This window comes from Juglans regia, chromosome 9 (genome assembly GCF_001411555.2).
Source record: "Juglans regia cultivar Chandler chromosome 9, Walnut 2.0, whole genome shotgun sequence".
NCBI lineage: Eukaryota > Viridiplantae > Streptophyta > Magnoliopsida > Fagales > Juglandaceae > Juglans > Juglans regia.
This window is the reverse complement of record NC_049909.1, coordinates 10,773,093-10,790,083: the sequence shown is the minus strand read 5'-3', so window position 1 is coordinate 10,790,083 and position 16,991 is coordinate 10,773,093. Positions and strand designations below refer to the sequence as shown.

Below are 16,991 nucleotides of genomic sequence, written 5' to 3'. Positions count from 1 at the left end.
TGACTCTGTCTTTTTCTGATCTGCCTTGACCCCTTGCTTAGAAATGAGATGCCCCAAGTATTCAATCTCAAGGCAAGCAAAGTGACACTTAGATCTCTTTGCATACAATTGATGGTCTTGTAAAGTATTCAGGACAGTAGCTAAATGCTTCAAATGAGACTGCAAATCTCTACTATAGACCAGTATATCATCAAAGAAAACAATGACAAATTTTCTTAAAAATGGTCTAAATACATCATTCATAAGACCTTGGAATGTGGAGGGTGCATTAGTGAGTCCAAAGGACATTACAAGAAACTCATAATGACCCTCATGTGTTTGAAATGCTATATTGGAAATGTCATCCTCCCTCATGCGAATTTGATGGTAGCCTGACCTTAAATCAAGCTTAGAAAAAACGGCTACCCCAAAAAGTTCATCAAGCAATTCATCCACCACTGGTATAGGGTATTTATATTTGATTGTGGCCTCATAAGGTACCCTATAGTCTATGCACATTTGCCAAGAACCATCCCCTTTTCTCACCAAAAGGACAGGTGAAGAAAATGGTGACTGACTTTGCCTAATGACACCAGATTGTAGCAACTCTTGGACTATTTTTTCAATTTCAGTCTTTTGGTAATATGGATATCTATATGGCCTCACACTCACTAGTGTGGAATCTTTTTTTAGAAGTATTTGATGATAATGAGACCTCTGTGTAGGTAAGCCTCTTGGTTTATCAAAAGCAGTTTGAAATCTGTCTAACATATTCAAGATATCTTGAGGTACATCATGCAACACCTCTTGAGACAGAACTGCGTCTATTTGTAAAAATAATCCCTTGCTCTCCATTGAAGAGAGTTTAGCAACCTCAACATCATCAACAAGGTTGCTAGAAGTAGAAGCTAATGCTTTTAAGCATGTCAAAACTCCTTTGTAAGTAAATTGCATATGCAACTTGCCAAAATCCCAAAGGATAGGACCTAATGACAGCAACCATTGTACTCCCAACATGATATCACAAACACCCAAATTCAAAGTAAGCAAATCAGATACAAAGGTTGTACATTGTACATGTAGGGCCACATCACTACATTTCCCATCACTAGCCACCATATCACTATTTGCAATTCTAACCTACATAGGATCATATTTATGTATTTCCAGCCCAATGTACTTGCCACTACAGTATCCACAAAATTATGGGTACTGCTAGTGTTTATCAAAATAGTCACCCTTCTCTTCTTAATATGACCAAGAACTCTCATAGTTTTTGGATTTGGTGTTCCCACCAAACCTTGAACTGAAATTGAAGTAGCACTAGCAACCCCTTTCTTCTGCTTACTATCATCTTCTTGTGATTGCTCAGCTTCTTCATCTGATTCCCATGACTCCATTTGAGATAAATCCATACCCTCTAAAACATACACTATTGGTTTTGCACATTTATGGCCTTGATAATATTTCTCATCAAAGAAATAACAAAGGCCCTTCTTCCTTCTATCTTGCATTTGAGTTTCTGAAATTCTTTGGAAAGGCATTTTAGAAACAGACTGCCCTCGAGGAGGTGTTCCCAAAATGGAAGGAGCTTGCACTGATCTCTGCATAGTTGCCCCTGAATCATAAGAGGTCGCCTTCCAACTCTTTCTTGTGCTCCAAATATTCTGTTCTTGAATTTTGGCCAGTCCAAACGCATCATTCAAGTTCTTGGGATTAAACATCTTCACAGTAAACCTCACCTCATCTTTCAAGCCACTTATAAAGTAACTTAGCTTATTCTTCTAAGAAATTCCTTTGAGCCTATTAGAAATCAAATCAAATTCTGTCTTATAGGCAGCTACTGTACTCAATTGCTTCAACCTTGTAAGAGTCTCCATTGGATCATCATAAATAGATAATCCAAACCTTATTTGCAATGCTTGAGTAAATTCATCCCCAGAACGAAACAGACCTGCTTGAGTAGAATTCTGAAACCAAACCAAGGCTTCCTTCTCCATGTAAAAAAAGCAAAAAAAATTCTTTGTCCCGGTGGTACTTGATGGTATAAAAAGTATTGATTAACCTTATAAGCCCACGCCACAGGATTTCCACCAGAAAATCTTGGAAACTCTACTTTGATGTTTTTAAAAATTCTGCTATCAACTTGTTCATGGCAAGGTACTTCTTCACTGTCTTCATGCATTTCTTCATGTGCCATCAATCTATTCACTAATATTCTTCAGATTTGCTGCATAACTTCTGCAAATCTTTTATCCTGATTCTCCCTGTCGATTCTTGCAGTTTCTTGCTGCTGTACCAAAACAACAATTGTATCCTCAAGCTACTTCTGATGTCAATCTTGTTGCTGTCTAAGTCAAGGAATCCACCACTTGTGCATGAGATTGCGTTCCTTCAATCATGTCTACTGATACTAGCTGTAATGGGCCTCCTTCATTAAATATGAATTATCAAGAAATAGAGAGAGAAGATCCAAGAAGTAGAGAGAGAGAGTATTTCAGAAGAGAATGTAGAGAGAGAAAGAATTGAGAAGAGAAATGCGAGAGAAAGTTTGTTGAATCATTTCATGCCTTTTACTTCATTTGCTACTATTTTTATAGTTGATAATTAACGGAACGACACCGTTTCATGCCTTCTTTACAATCTACACTAATGTAACGACATCGTTCAATTGCTCTTCATTAAACCAAAACGACAAACAACAATACATCTTCACCACGACCTGCCGTAATAACATTACTCTAACCAACAAAACTACCTTTCCATCGTCCACAAACCCTTCGGTGTTGCCCTCACCCTTACACATTTTCTCTTGGTTCGGGCTCTGCCGCTGCAGTCCACCACACTCCAGTCCAGCACAACACACCACCGTAGACCGTAGACCGTCCCCCTCCAACTCCCTCTCCGATCATCACACTCTCTCTTTTCCTCTCTCGGAATTCCCGGCCTTTTCTGGGTTCGGAAACCCTAACCCTAGCTGCCACCTCGCCGTACTACGCTATACATAGCGAGCTTCCCTCCCTCCTCATCTCACTGTCTTCCTCAGATTTTCCTGCTCTCTCTCTCACACACTCTTTTTCTCTCATTTTCTACCTCTCTGTTTCGTCGCTGTCGCTGTCCTCCAGGCCCCTGCACCGTACGTCGCCGATAGCTCCTCCGCCTCCGTCTCTTATTTTTCCCCCTTCACTGAACACCCCTCCCCATCTCTCTCTCTTTCTCTGTGAGTCACTGTCGTAACCCTAGCCTCGCCGGCCACCACCACCTCTGGCCGATTAGACTCCCATCTCGTATGACACCTCCTTCTTTCCCTCCTTATCTCTCTGTCCCCGTTACTCTCTGCTTCTCCCATTTTCTCTCTGACCCTTAGCATTCTCTCGCCGAAATTTTAGGCCGCTGGCCACCCAACCTCTGTCATCCCACCCTTTAGGCTTTTGTCTCGACCGCACGATCGTAGCATAAGCTCATAATCATAATTGTTGCTTTTCAAAGCATCAGACAAAGCCTTCATCCTATCTGTTTCTCTCATGCTCTCTGTCCCTCTCGTGTTGACTGTCTCTCTATCCTAGTAATGCGCGCACACACACACGCACGCATTGTCCCTTTCTGTCCAAGACTCCCACGACCACTCGGAGGACCATCGCCTGACTTGCTAACGGGAACGCCCACGACCAGCAGTAGAACTCAAGACGCTCCATCATCCAGAAATTTCCACTCCGTACCGTAAGTGGTTCTATGGACTGGTCTTGAAAATGATTGTTGATGGAATTATTATGTTCTGTGTGGCCGTGTGTGTGAAGTGATGGAATTATTTTGCAGTTGTGATATACATATTTTTGCAATCTCATGTACGTGTGTGTACACACCAATAATGTCGTCTGAAGAGAAAGGTCAAATGATAAAAAAAATGACTTTTTAATTGGAATGTACGGCTCCTATTCTAGCTTTCTTGAGCTGATTTTTTCACCATCTAATGTAAGGCTGCTGCTACCTAACCTTTAAAAATATAAGCACCCTTGCCAAGTCAAACCATGCAATGCAGAATCGTTCAATTAGGTGATCAGCTATGCTGCTCCACCATATATTATTTTACCACTAAATAAATAGAAAGACCAAATTGATTCTTGTAATTTTGGTGGTTTTATTATTTATATCATAGCACATTTATAAAAAAAAAATTATTTATATCATAGCAGATAACAGTGTGAAAACTTCTTAGGAAGCACTTCCGCAGCTACTTTATCGTTGAAAAGAGGCCCATTCAGGGCTATCTGGAAATCTAGTAATTGGTCTTTCCATGAATAAATATCTCCATAGAAAGTAATTTCAGTTTCACAAGGTTGAAGGAGTCAATAAAACTCGCAACAGCACGAAGAGGTCATGCCAACTTAACTTCCGTGAACTGCTTTCCTTGTACTTGAGATCATGGCTCACGAACCTGCCCAAGTTATTGAATTGATCTTGTCCCAGGAAAATAACTTAGATTATCTTTCAACCGACATCTAAGAATTTACTATTTGCATCTTGTAAGCTCTAACAAAAAGAGTTTTGCTATTTGCAAGCCTGATGTGTAACACACAACTTGTTATGAAATCCATTAAGTTATAAAAAAAATTAGAACACCAGTACTTTTCTAATTCAATGGTAAAAATTAGAACACCAAATACTTTTCTAATTCTTTTTTTTTTATAAATTTTTTTCTTTTAGAGATGTGGGTGTTGTGCCATCAGGCCTAAGGCCGTTGGCAAATACTTTTCTAATTCAATGGTGTGTCAAATGTGTCAAAAGCTTATAGATTTTTGCCTGACAAAACCCATCAAATTTTCAGATGTGTCAAAAAGCTTATACTTTTCTAATCTGTTTCTGTCTTAGTTTCCTGCTTTTAGTGTGCAGTAGGTATATTCTTTATATACTTCCTGTATATTTGGACTTTGCCTATTTTTGGTAATAAATTTTTATTAATTAAAAAAAAAAACTTTTCTGCTACAAACTCATTTTCTACTGATCTTCTGGACGTTTCTGTATCCCCTACATCATTTGACTTGGTCGATATGATGTTTGCCTCGGATAAATCAAAATGATAAAGATGAAGACTTGTGGGGTTTCCAGGAGAGGAAAAGTTCTATATATAGGACCATTATTCCCAACCTCTGGAGTATCCCAGTATCTCATCTACAAAAAGGAAAAAAAAAAAACCCATTACTTCTAAAAACCAAAAGCCAATTGCAGCCATGAAGATTCCATCAACTTCACACGTCCACATGCTGTCATACCTCGTCGTGTTGTTGCTTCTCCCCTTGCTTTCCTTTGCAGCCGACCCCGATTCATTACAGGATTTCTGTGTGGCGGATCTGAGTGCCTCTATATCAGTTAATGGCTTCCCTTGCAAACCTGCCTCAGAAGTAACTTCAGATGATTTCTTCTTTGATGGTTTAACCAAAGTTGGTGACACATCAAACATCTTTGGCTCAAACGTCACTGGAGGTAATGTCCTTACTTTTCCTGCACTCAACACGCTTGGGATTTCAATGAACAGAGTGGACTTTGCTCCGGGAGGAGTTAATCCACCCCACTCTCACCCTCGTGCAACCGAGAGCGGCGTGATCATTGAAGGGAAGCTACTTGTGGGGTTTGTGACAACTGGGAATGTGTATCACTCTAAAGTCTTGACTGCTGGGCAGATGTTTGTCATTCCTAAAGGACTTGTACACTTCCAAAAGAACGTTGGAGTAGGGAAGGCCCTTACCATTGCGGCTTTCAACAGTCAGTTACCTGGGGCTGTGGTCCTCCCCTTTACTCTCTTTGCTTCAACACCCTCGATTCCAGATGATGTTCTAACGAGGGCCTTCCAAGTAGAAGAAAAGGTTGTCCAATCTATAAGGTCGAAGTTCAGTTCTTGAGCTAATTAAGACATTCCACTCCAGATAATCTCCCCTTTATCTGAAAATTGTGTTGTAGTAATGCTTTTGATTTGAGGTTGCCTGCCTCCTATTCTTGTGTTGTTATTCTTTGTGTTGATTCATTTTGTTGATTTGATGTTCAATTCTTGTAATGCTTGTGTTGTTATTCAAGTTGTTTCTCTTTATAGTCATGGTTGCTTATGATTCAATAAGGAAATAAAGGCTTATCCAACAAGAAACTGTGTAACAAAAGACTCGAGTTTGATTTGGAAATAATAGTCATGATAAACGTGTCAATGAACCAAAAAAATAGTCATGATAAAATGTCAATGAACGAAAAGCATTCAGGGGAATGAGCATGAGGCACCGATTGGTAAAAAAGAGGAGTTGGCATAATCCCCGACAATGAAAGCCAATGCTTGCCTCACTGAAAAGGAAGTTAGAGTTCTGCAGCTCTGGAAAGGGGAAAAAAAAAGAAATAGAAAGAAAAATAAAGGAAAATGCTACATGCCCCGGTGGGGCCTGTAGCATTTTTTTATATATTTTTTTTAAATTTATTTTTGTATAGATATTTTTAATAATTTTAAATATTTTAAAAAATAAAATAAAAATTATAATATTATTTAAAAATATTTTCTTAATTACGAAGTAGAATAAAAATTAATATTTAATGATTTGTATTTTACTTTTTGATTAAGAAAGTGTTATTTTTTTTTACTTTCTGATTAAGGAAGTGTTTTTTAATGATTTGTTTTTTACTTTCTGATTAAGGAAGTGTTTTTTAATGATTTTTTTTTTACTTTCTGATTAAGGAAGTGTTTTTTAATGATTTTTTGTTTTGACTTTCTGATTAAGGAAGTGTTTTTTAATGATATTTTAAATTTATTTTATTTTTTAAAAATATTTATAAGTGTAAAAAAATCTATATAAAAAATAAATTAAAAAATTACACATAAAAAAGTATATGTTAAGCTCAACGAGAGCCCTCAACGGGGCTAGAATATGACTATTTTAAATATTTTTAAAAAAAATCATAATATTATTAAAAAATATTTTCTTAATCATGAAGTAAAATAAAAAATTATAAAAAAATATTTTTTTATAAATTTTTATTTTATTTTGTAATTAAGAAAGTATTTTTTAATATATATTTTTTACTTTTAAATTAAAAAAATATTTTCTTAAAAATATTTTAATTTAATTTTATTTTTTTAAAATATTTTAAAATATTAAAAAATTTATATAAAAATTATTTAAATAAAATATATATTAAATAATACTACACCCCAGCGGAGCCCCAGCGGGGGCTGTAGCACTACCCAAAAATAAAAGGACAAGTTGATCGACATATGACTTCATGCAGTTGAGGACAAACAAAACAGGTTTCTTCTTGCCAACCCTAATTACTTGGAAATAACCTCAACTGTCCAATGGGGGAATGAATTCATAACTTAACTGCAACTATGGACGTGGAAGTGGTTACTCAAATCTAGAGAAGACAAGACATAGAACACGGTGATGATTGGGAGCTTCAAGCTCTGCGAAACAAAAGAGTGGAGCGATCAAGTTGAGGGAGAGCGAAGAGTCCTCACTTCGGCTTGAGGGGGAGCGAAGGAGAAAATGGGTAGGGGCGAAAACCAGACCTTCCAATTTGGAGGTCTCTGTGAGAGAGAGAGAGAGAGAGAGAGAGAGAGATGGGGTGAGGAAAGAGGGGAGAAGCACTGAAGCAGAGATCTCGGATGAGGGGGGAAATGAGATCTCATTTCCTACAAGTAATTATGCTTTACATTTGTTGAAATCTATACGTGTCATAAGTTGATTGGATGGTGTAAACTCATTATAATAACCAGGACCAGCTCCTAGGCGCTCTCAAATAACATTGAATAACCAGATGCCGAGGGAAAGGGCCGTGTTTTTTCTTTTGAGTGGAAAACAACCATGTTTTGTGAAGTTGGGAGAAAAAGTAAAATTGCTGTGCATGCCATAAATTTGGCATCACGTGAATGTGTGTAGTAATGAAATCTTTGAAAAAGCTCTAACATATTTTCATCTGCACGCTTGGATACAAGAGGCATCTTTCCGTAGAAAAAGAGTTGAGATAACTCTCAAACCAAACTGAGCTTAATCCATTTTTTTTATATTAACGCACTACATGAGTTTTTTTTTTTTTTTCAGAGAAATTAGATTTAATTAAAACAACAACTTTGATTTTTGAAGCAGTTCAAATTTGGATAGTTGTAAGACATGATTTGCAATATCCTGAAAATTGTATAAGGTGGTCAATAAAATCTTATACTGAGATGCACTCCCAGTTGGTTGGGTGTGAATTTTATTTTCACACCCACCAATTAGGAATAGTCACGTAGGCATCTTTACAAATTTTGAAATGGACCCGCATGCAGGTGATCCCTCAATTTCTTTCTCACCCTCTCCTTCTCTCTCCCTCTCCCTCCCCGTCTGTCCTGAATTGTTGACGAATGCCTCACAACGCCCCTAAAGTTCCAATCGGCCAGAAAAAAATGAAAACAGAACCCAAACAAATTAGAACCCATCTGACATTGCCATCCCAACGACAATTCCATTCCACGCGTTGTCCAACCCAACACTCTAACGAATTATATTCTCTCTCTCGGCTACTAAGAAGTTCGGATTGAAGCGCCGGCTTATCTTCGCAAGGTAAGAAAGCTAATTCCACAACTGTGAACTTTAACCCCCGACTTTTATTCTGAGATTCCCAGATTTGGTGTCTTCGTCCAAATTTTTTGGTTGTCCAAATTTCACGTCAACAACTGTATTCACCTCAGAAAAACGCCCACACTTTCAAGTAGATTCCTGTAGCAGTGTCCAAGGGGATAAGACAGATGAGTTTAATAGGTTTTCTTGAAGGGGAAGAAGATGGGTTCGAATCGGAGAGGAGAAGAGAGGAAGAAATTCGGTGGAGAGGAGAAGAAGGACTACGGGGAGGAGGAAAGAGGGAAAGGAGAGAGGGTTTACCTATATGCACATCTATTGTAATTTTTATAAATCGCATACGTGTTTGTTGTTTTTTTTTTCTGGTGGGCATAAATAAAAACTTACACCTGACCGGTTTTAAGATTTTCTTAATCTTATATCGATTAAGGTTACGTTTGGATAGTGAAAATACTTAAAAAATATTGAGAATATTTATAAATAATTATAAGTAGAAATTAAAGTAAATTTATGAGTCTTATTATGAATATTATAGTGATTTTATTTTTTATTTATATTTAATAGTGATAAATATTATAGTGATTTTATTTTTTATTTTTATTTAATATGGATAAATATTATAGTGATTTTATTTTTTATTTATATATAATAGTGATAAATATTATAGTAATTTTATTTTTTATTTATAATTAATAATGATAAATATTATAGTGATTTTATTTTTTATTTTTATTTAATAGGGATAAATATTATAGTATTTTATTTTTTATTTATATATAATATAAATAAATATTATAGTGAAATTAGTTTTTATTTATATATAATAGTGATAAATATTATAGTGATTTTATTTTTTATTTATATTTAATAGGGATAAATATTATAGTAAAATTATTTTTTATTTATATATAATAGTGATAAATATTATAGTGATTTTATTTTTTATTTATATTTAATATGGATAAATATTATAGTGGTTTTATTTTTTATTTATATATAATATAAATAAATATTATAGTGATTTTATTTTTTATTTATATATAATATAAATAAATATTATAGTGAAATTATTTTTTATTTATATTTAATATGGATAAATATTATAATGATTTAATTATTTATTTATATATAATATAAATAAATATTATAGTGATTTTATTTTTTATTTATATATAATAGTGATAAATATTATAATAATTTTATTTTTTATTTATATATAATATAAATAAATATTATAGTGATTATTTATTTATTTATATATAATATTAATAATTATTATAATGATTTTATTTTTTATTTATATATAATAGGAATAAATATTATAATAATTTTATTTTTTATTTATATATAATAGTGATAAATATTATAAAATATTTATAAATAGTTATGAATAGAGATTAAAGTAAGTTTATGGATTCTATTAAAAATATTTTAAATTATTTGATATGTAAAATATTTTTATAAATACGGAAATATTTGAAGAATGTTGAGAATATTTTATTATCAAACGTAGGCTGAGAAAATTTTAAAGAGGGTAAAGCAGTATGAGAGCCGACCCATGAGGCTAATCCGACAAGTGAAGCAACGCGTATTGGCAGCGCTGATGAACCAACCCTGCACCAGACCAGCACCAGCACCAGCACCAGCACCAAAGACGCTTCTCTCTCGCCCACCCTCGTACGCGCCTCCATCCACCGTTACCTTCTCGACGATGAACAAGAACACAGAACAAGAACATCTGGACTCCGTGTACAAGCAAAAACGAGCGCTCCGATCCAGGGTCCGCAAGGCCCTCAAGGCTATGGAGCCCGACCTCAGATCCCAAGAAGGTACTTACAACTGTTATTACCCTTCGTTTCTTACATTGTTCCTGGCACATGGGTCTTACTGTCTTGTTTGTTTTGTTCAGACAATGTCATTCAGAGTATTATTTTGGAATCTCCATGGTTTAAATCTAGTAGGAGATTGTGTGCCTATATAAGCTGCAGTGCTTTGCGGGAAGTTGACACATCAAAATTGTTGTCTGAAACTCTGTCAAATCCAACTGAAGGTGTGTGATCTATCCTACTTGTTATTTTTTGGGAATGCGACATTCTTCGTGATTACTAAAATGAGGGCATTTAGACTTGATTGTGGGTAAGAAATGGGGTAATTCTCAATCCCTCTAGTTTAGCTGGTGAAATTATCTTGGGCAGCTTCACCCAGATAGAGGAGGGGATTTATGGATACCATTGTTGTGTAGACAAGCCATTAAATCTAATAAACATGAATGATTCTCCTTTAAGGCTATGTTAATGTGTGGGAGTAGATTTACCTGAAGTGGTTGCGATTTGAATTACTTGGCACGAATGACTGCTGGCTCTTCAGAGATTCTGTAGGACAAGGACAAGATGCTCCTAATTTTTAGATACACCTATGTTGTAATTGCTTGAGCAAAACGTGTAGATATGATTACCAGGGGGAAATTTCCTATGAAAGTCTTGTTCTTTAAACCAGTCGATTTTATATTTTCATGTCCTAACCACCACCACTTTCTCCGGGCTGCAAACCCTAGGTTTATAACTTTCACTTTTAGCATGAAACAAGATGTTGTGCGACTTTATTACTTTCATGAATCCTTGCTTACCACGTATTTTTTATCACTTGTTGGAAAGTTCTTAACTTTTTATATTTAACTCAAGATGGCCACACACAGAGAGGAAAAATACTTTATGTTCCACGTGTGGAGGACAAGAATTGTCACATGCGCATGCTGAGAATCTCATGTATTGATGATCTTGTTCCAAATTCAATGGACATCTTAGAACCAGTTCCAGTGGATAGTGATGGAAACGAACGTGAAGATGGTAACTATTTTAAATGTTATAACCTATCTCTCTTGCTCTCACGAAACAACTTCCGCACTCAATTCACCTGAACCTAGCCAAGCTTTATACATTTTACTCCCGTTCAAATATTTTTTGTAGGCTAATTTTGCATTTTATAGATACATCTCAATATATGTAGATGGGCTGACACTTGCAAGAATTTCTTTTGGTGCAGTTATGCTTGCAAATGAGCCAGTTGATTTGTTCCTCTTGCCTGGTAGAACTTCCTGTTTTCTGATTTGATTATAAAATGCTCAGCAGTTTCACAAACCAAAATGTAGATAATAGCATTTTCTACATTCAGGACTAGCATTTGACAGATCTGGAAGGCGCCTGGGTCGTGGTGGAGGGTATAGTTATGAATCCTGGCCTATCATTTAAACTTTTATTAGCCTATGAAATTGCGGGTGCTGAGGGTAGGTGATATCATGTGCTCATTTAGATATAAAATCTCTATTTTAAGCTCCTAAAGTATCAGTATTCATTCAGACTCCAGATGCATTTATTTGTTGGTATGGTGTAGCCTCCGAAATAATTGGTGAACCAACTTCTGGAACTGCTATTGTATAGGAAATCTCTTTCTCTCTCTCCCATGCATTTTAAAGGAATTTAACTACTTTTAGTCCTGGATGAAATTTGACCTTTTATTCTTATAGGCCAATTACAATTTACATGTTAAAGTCATGCATAACTAATGTTGCTTTGTTTGATGAAAATCAATAGTTATTATGATACCTTCCTGAAGAAATACCAAGAGCTTGCAAAGGCAAGGGATTGGAAGCAACCCCTCCATGGTATGTATGAATTCTTTTTTATTTTTGGATAAGTAGTTGGTGAATTATCGTTTTAAACAATTGCTCAAGGTCCTGTAGTCTGGTTATAAGGGTATGCTAGTCACTTGAAATGACTGTCTGTTTCTGCAGTTGCGCTGTCATATTCTGTTCAGATAATGGATGAAGGAGTTATAGCAGTCACTCCAAATGACATTCCTGTGGATGCTCTCGTATCCCCAGTCGGTGTGATTCCTGTTAGCCAAGCTGCCTTAGACAGGTAACACTATGTAAATCCGTCATTGTACTGATATTTAGATTAGTTGTGATTCTTTTCTGTGTCAAATAAGTTAAGTATGTACAGGATGAAGCTTTGACTTGCACTTGGAAGTTGGAAACCAAACCAGTTGATTGCTTTCTTCGATAATGGGATCTTCATCCTTCATGAAATTGGAGTTTGGTTATGTCATAAGCTGTTCAAGAATTGTATGGTCTCGATTGTTTGAAATAATACGATTATACTATAAAAGGATTGGGATTTTATGTCATGAGTGGTTATATATAACCAACATACTCGGGATTTTAGAATTGCCATTCAAGCTTTATTCCTTAATAAATCAGTTTCATTAAAAGCAATAATATTCCTTTATGTATTTATGTACATGCGCGTGTGTACACCAATAATATTCCTTAGAAGTCCACAACTACTGGTTCAAGGTATCTTATGCTGATTCTTTCGGCATCTGATGTAAGGTTGCTTCTAACCCCCAACCCACCTTTAAATATATAAGCCACTTCATGATTCAGACCAGGCAATGCAGAAGTGTTCAATTAAGTGAGGTATGCTGCTACATCATATATGAATTTAGCCACTAAATAAATAGAAAGACCAAGTTGTGATTTCTTCACGTAAATGATTATAAAAAAAAGGCAATATCAGTTTCACAAGGATGAAAAAGTCCATAAATAGCAACAGCAGGAACAAACGGGCCATAAATCACGAAGCATTAGTATATTTGTGTATTTGTTTTTTTTTTAAAAAATATTTAAAGATGTTTAAACAATATGAGAAAGAAAAAGGAAAAAAATAAAAAAGAAATAATTTACATTAGAGAGCATGCCTAGCGGTCAAAACTGGCCAGCATACTAGCAACATCCAATTAAAGAATAGTAATGTTTTATTGAAGTGTTGTAAAATGTTTGTGTATATATCATTTTTTTTTTTTTTTGAAAATCCAAATAACATATCTAAGAGATGCTATTGAAAAAAGCAAATAGCTGTTTTGGTTTCCAACTTTTTTTTATATAAGTGAGAAATTTATTGATAAACGTAATTTGGCAAAATCCAAATATACAGGAAGTGTACATAGAAGACACCTAATTGCAAGCCAACCCTGGAAAATATTTCAAAAGTTATTAATCCCATCCAATACAATAACCGAAGCCCAAAGCAAAAAAATGATAAAAGAAAGCTCCAATCCCTTTTACCGATCATTCTTTATTCTCAAAATAGCGCCCATTCCTCTTATTTCAAATACACCACATAAGACAAAAAGAAATCATCTTCCAAACGATTGCTATGTGACGATTTCCTAGAAGCGCTCTCCAACATGCAAAGAGGTTCACCACCCTCTTGGGCATCACCCAAGTAATTCTTGCTTTAGCAAATACCTCGTCCCACAAAACCTTTGACACATCACAATGAAGAAGAAGATGATCTGCCGATTCACACAATCTTTTGCACATAAAGTACCAACCCATTACAACGATACCACGCTTTCTTAACTTATCAATGATAAGAATTTTTCGGTGAGAAGCCAAACACCCAAAGAAAGCCACCTTAAGAGGCACCTTGTATCTCTAAATATTTTTCCAAGGAAAAAAATCTGTTGGAGAATGTGACGCCAAGGCCTTGTATAAAGATCTAACTGAGAATTTCTTATTACCAAGCTGATTCCAAAGCAATCTATCATCCCTTCCAGAATTTATGTTTAAAGCGTAAAGCAAACTATAAAAATCAATAATGTCCCATACTTCCCAATCTTGGACACCTCTAATAAAGCTTACCGACCACTGAATAAATATAGCAGAATTATCCATGTAATCAACCACGAAGGAAACTTTATTCAAAGCAATTCTGTAGAGAGGGGAAAATATTCTTCAATGCCTCATCCCCACACCACAAGTCATGCAAAAAACTGATCCAGTTTCCCCTACCTACCTCAAATATGAAATTTTTGAAGAACTTCTCCCATCCATTTTGAATGAATTTCCACACTCCCACACCATATACCCCTCTTACTTCATTGGAGCACCAACCTCCCCAAGTACTCCCGTATTTGGCATCAATAACAAGCCTCTAAAGAGCATCCCCTTTTTGATCATACCTCCACAGCCATTTCCCTAAAAGTGCCTTATTGAAAGTTTTCAACTTTTTATTCCCCAAACCACCCAATGAAAGAGGAGTGCAGATCTTATCCCACTTAAGAAATGGAATTTCTTCTTATTCTCCCTACTGCCCCACACGAAAGCATAAAATATCCTTTCCATTCTATTGGCCACGCCTGTAGGCAAAGGAAAAAGAGTTAAAAAAAATAGGTTGAGATATTAGGTAAGGTGCTTTTGATTAATGTGATTCTACCACCTTTGGACAAATAAATAATTTTCCAACCAGGCAATCAACACTTAATCTTCTCTATAATCCCATCCCAAATAACCTTGGATTTGTGTGGTGCCCCCAATGGGAGGCCAAGATACTTCAAAGGCAAGCTAGAGACTTTGCAGCCCAAAATATCAGCTAATTCCCCTAACTTATTAACCAAACTAACAAGGATCATTTCAAACCTTGATAAATTCACCTTTAAACCGGATATCGCTTCAAAACATAATAGGAGAGCCCGTAAAGAACGGATTTGGTTAGAATTTGGCACACAAAGCATCAAAGTGTCATCTACAAAGAGTAGATGAGAAACATTAACACAACCATACAAAGGGTTGCCCATTGAGAAACCCGATATGAATCCCCTATCTACCACCACCTTCAGCATTTTGCTCAACACATCCATAACTAAAACAAAAAGAAAGGGAGAAGCGGATCCCCTTGTCTCAATCCCAAGGAGTTGTTAAAAAAACCAGCTGGTGTACCCTTGACCAAAACTGAAAATCTAACTTTGGATATGCATTATTTAATCCAATTACACCACCTTTCCTCAAAACCATACCTACAAAGGATATAAACCAAGAAATCCCAGTTGACATTGTCAAAAGTGTTCTCCATATTCAATTTACAAAAGATGCCGGGAATGCCACCTATGATTCTACTGTCCAAGCACTCATTAGCAATAAGAACAGAGTCAAGAATTTGTCTTCCCTTGACAAAATCATTTTGAAATTTTGTAATGATCTTCCCCATAACCACACTCAAATAGTTAGCAAGCACCTTCGAGATGATTTTATAAACACTACTAATAAGGTTGATGAGATGAAAATACTTCAACTCCATGGACCCAATTTTTTTTGGAATAAGTGCAATGAATGTAGCGTTAAGACTTTTATCAAATTTTATATATCAGTGAAATTAGGAAAAACCTTCATGATGTCATCCTTAACAATGTCCCAATATACTTGAAAGAATTCCATGGGGAAACCATTTGGTTCCGAGGCTTTATCTTTGTCCATTCCTCTTATCACATTAAGCATCGCCTCCTCTTCAAACATTCTCTCGAACCAAAGTGCATTAGGTTGGTCGATCGAATCAAACTCCAACCCATCAACCTTAGGACGCTAGGGATAAGGCTCTGTTAGGAACTTTTCATAAAAATAAACAATATGGTCCTGAATGTCATATTGTTTCGTAATGACATTACCTTCGGAGTGGAGCACCTTTATGGCATTATACCTTCGATGAAAGTTGGCGACTCTATGAAAAAATTTGTGCACTTGTCCCCTTCCTTCAACCCCAGGGCCCAAGACTTTTGTCGCCAATAAATCTCTTCCATGAGAGTAATTTTTTCCAGATTTGTAGCAATGCCAAGTTTCCTTTTCTTCTCATCAACTAATAAAACTCCGACAACTACTTTTTCATCAAAGCAAGTTTGCTCCTCTAAAAGAGACTTTTTTTGATCCCCTAAATTCCCAAATACTTCCTCATTCCATTTCCTCAAATATTTTTTCAAAACTTTGAGTTTACCTACTAATACAAAACTTTGGCGACTCTTACTTTTTCTAAATCCATTAGCTTTTAACCACAGGTTCTCGAACTTAAAATATTTTTGCCCCTCATGAATACCGCCGCAACCCAAGAGGATGGAAAAATGATCGAAACTTAATCTAGGGAGATTTTTTTTCACATAAAATAGGGAAATGCGCCTCCCAAGATGGGGAAACAAGAAATCTTTCCAATCTTGACCATGCCCTTCTATTCGACCAAGTGAAATCACCCCTGCCAAAGGTAAATCAACCAAATCTAGTTCAAAGATTAAATCATAAAAATCAACCATGGCCAGACCAATACAAGAATCCCCTGACCTTTCAATTGGATACTGGGTGATGTTAAAATCATCACCAATACACCACGCATCCTCTCACCAATTGCACAAGCCAACAATCTCTTCCCAAAGAGATTTTCTTTCACTGTGAACGTTAGAACCATATACACCAGCAAAGTTCCACCTAAAGCCATCGTTAACATTAAAAAAAGAACAAACCATCGGATATTCCCCAACAAATTCATCCACTAGATTTACATCTATGTTATCCCACATCAAAATAATGCCTCCCAAAGCCGC

General features: G+C 35.8%; 2 protein-coding genes across 3 annotated transcripts; both read left to right on the top strand.

Moving 5' to 3' along the window:
* The first annotated feature begins 5,137 nt into the window (after positions 1-5,137).
* Positions 5,138-6,109, top strand: LOC109000281 (germin-like protein subfamily T member 1). The gene has a single exon (XM_018977109.2). The coding sequence runs from the start codon at positions 5,208-5,210 to the stop codon at positions 5,874-5,876; it is 669 nt and encodes a 222-aa protein (XP_018832654.1). The 5' UTR covers positions 5,138-5,207; the 3' UTR covers positions 5,877-6,109.
* A 3,971-nt stretch (positions 6,110-10,080) lies between these two features.
* LOC109000280 (5-formyltetrahydrofolate cyclo-ligase, mitochondrial-like) lies at positions 10,081-12,836 on the top strand. Of its 2 annotated transcripts, XM_018977108.2 has the most exons (8): positions 10,081-10,396; positions 10,477-10,617; positions 11,249-11,413; positions 11,610-11,651; positions 11,739-11,784; positions 12,158-12,228; positions 12,358-12,484; positions 12,569-12,836. In XM_018977108.2, exons 1-8 carry the CDS (start codon positions 10,126-10,128, stop codon positions 12,579-12,581), a joined length of 876 nt encoding a protein of 291 aa, XP_018832653.2. In that variant the 5' UTR covers positions 10,081-10,125; the 3' UTR covers positions 12,582-12,836. The 2 variants fall into 2 exon arrangements, 1 of the variants encoding a protein (XP_018832653.2); XR_004802423.1 differs by having other exon boundaries at positions 10,126-10,396; positions 11,263-11,413; positions 11,739-12,228.
* The last annotated feature ends 4,155 nt before the right edge of the window (positions 12,837-16,991 follow it).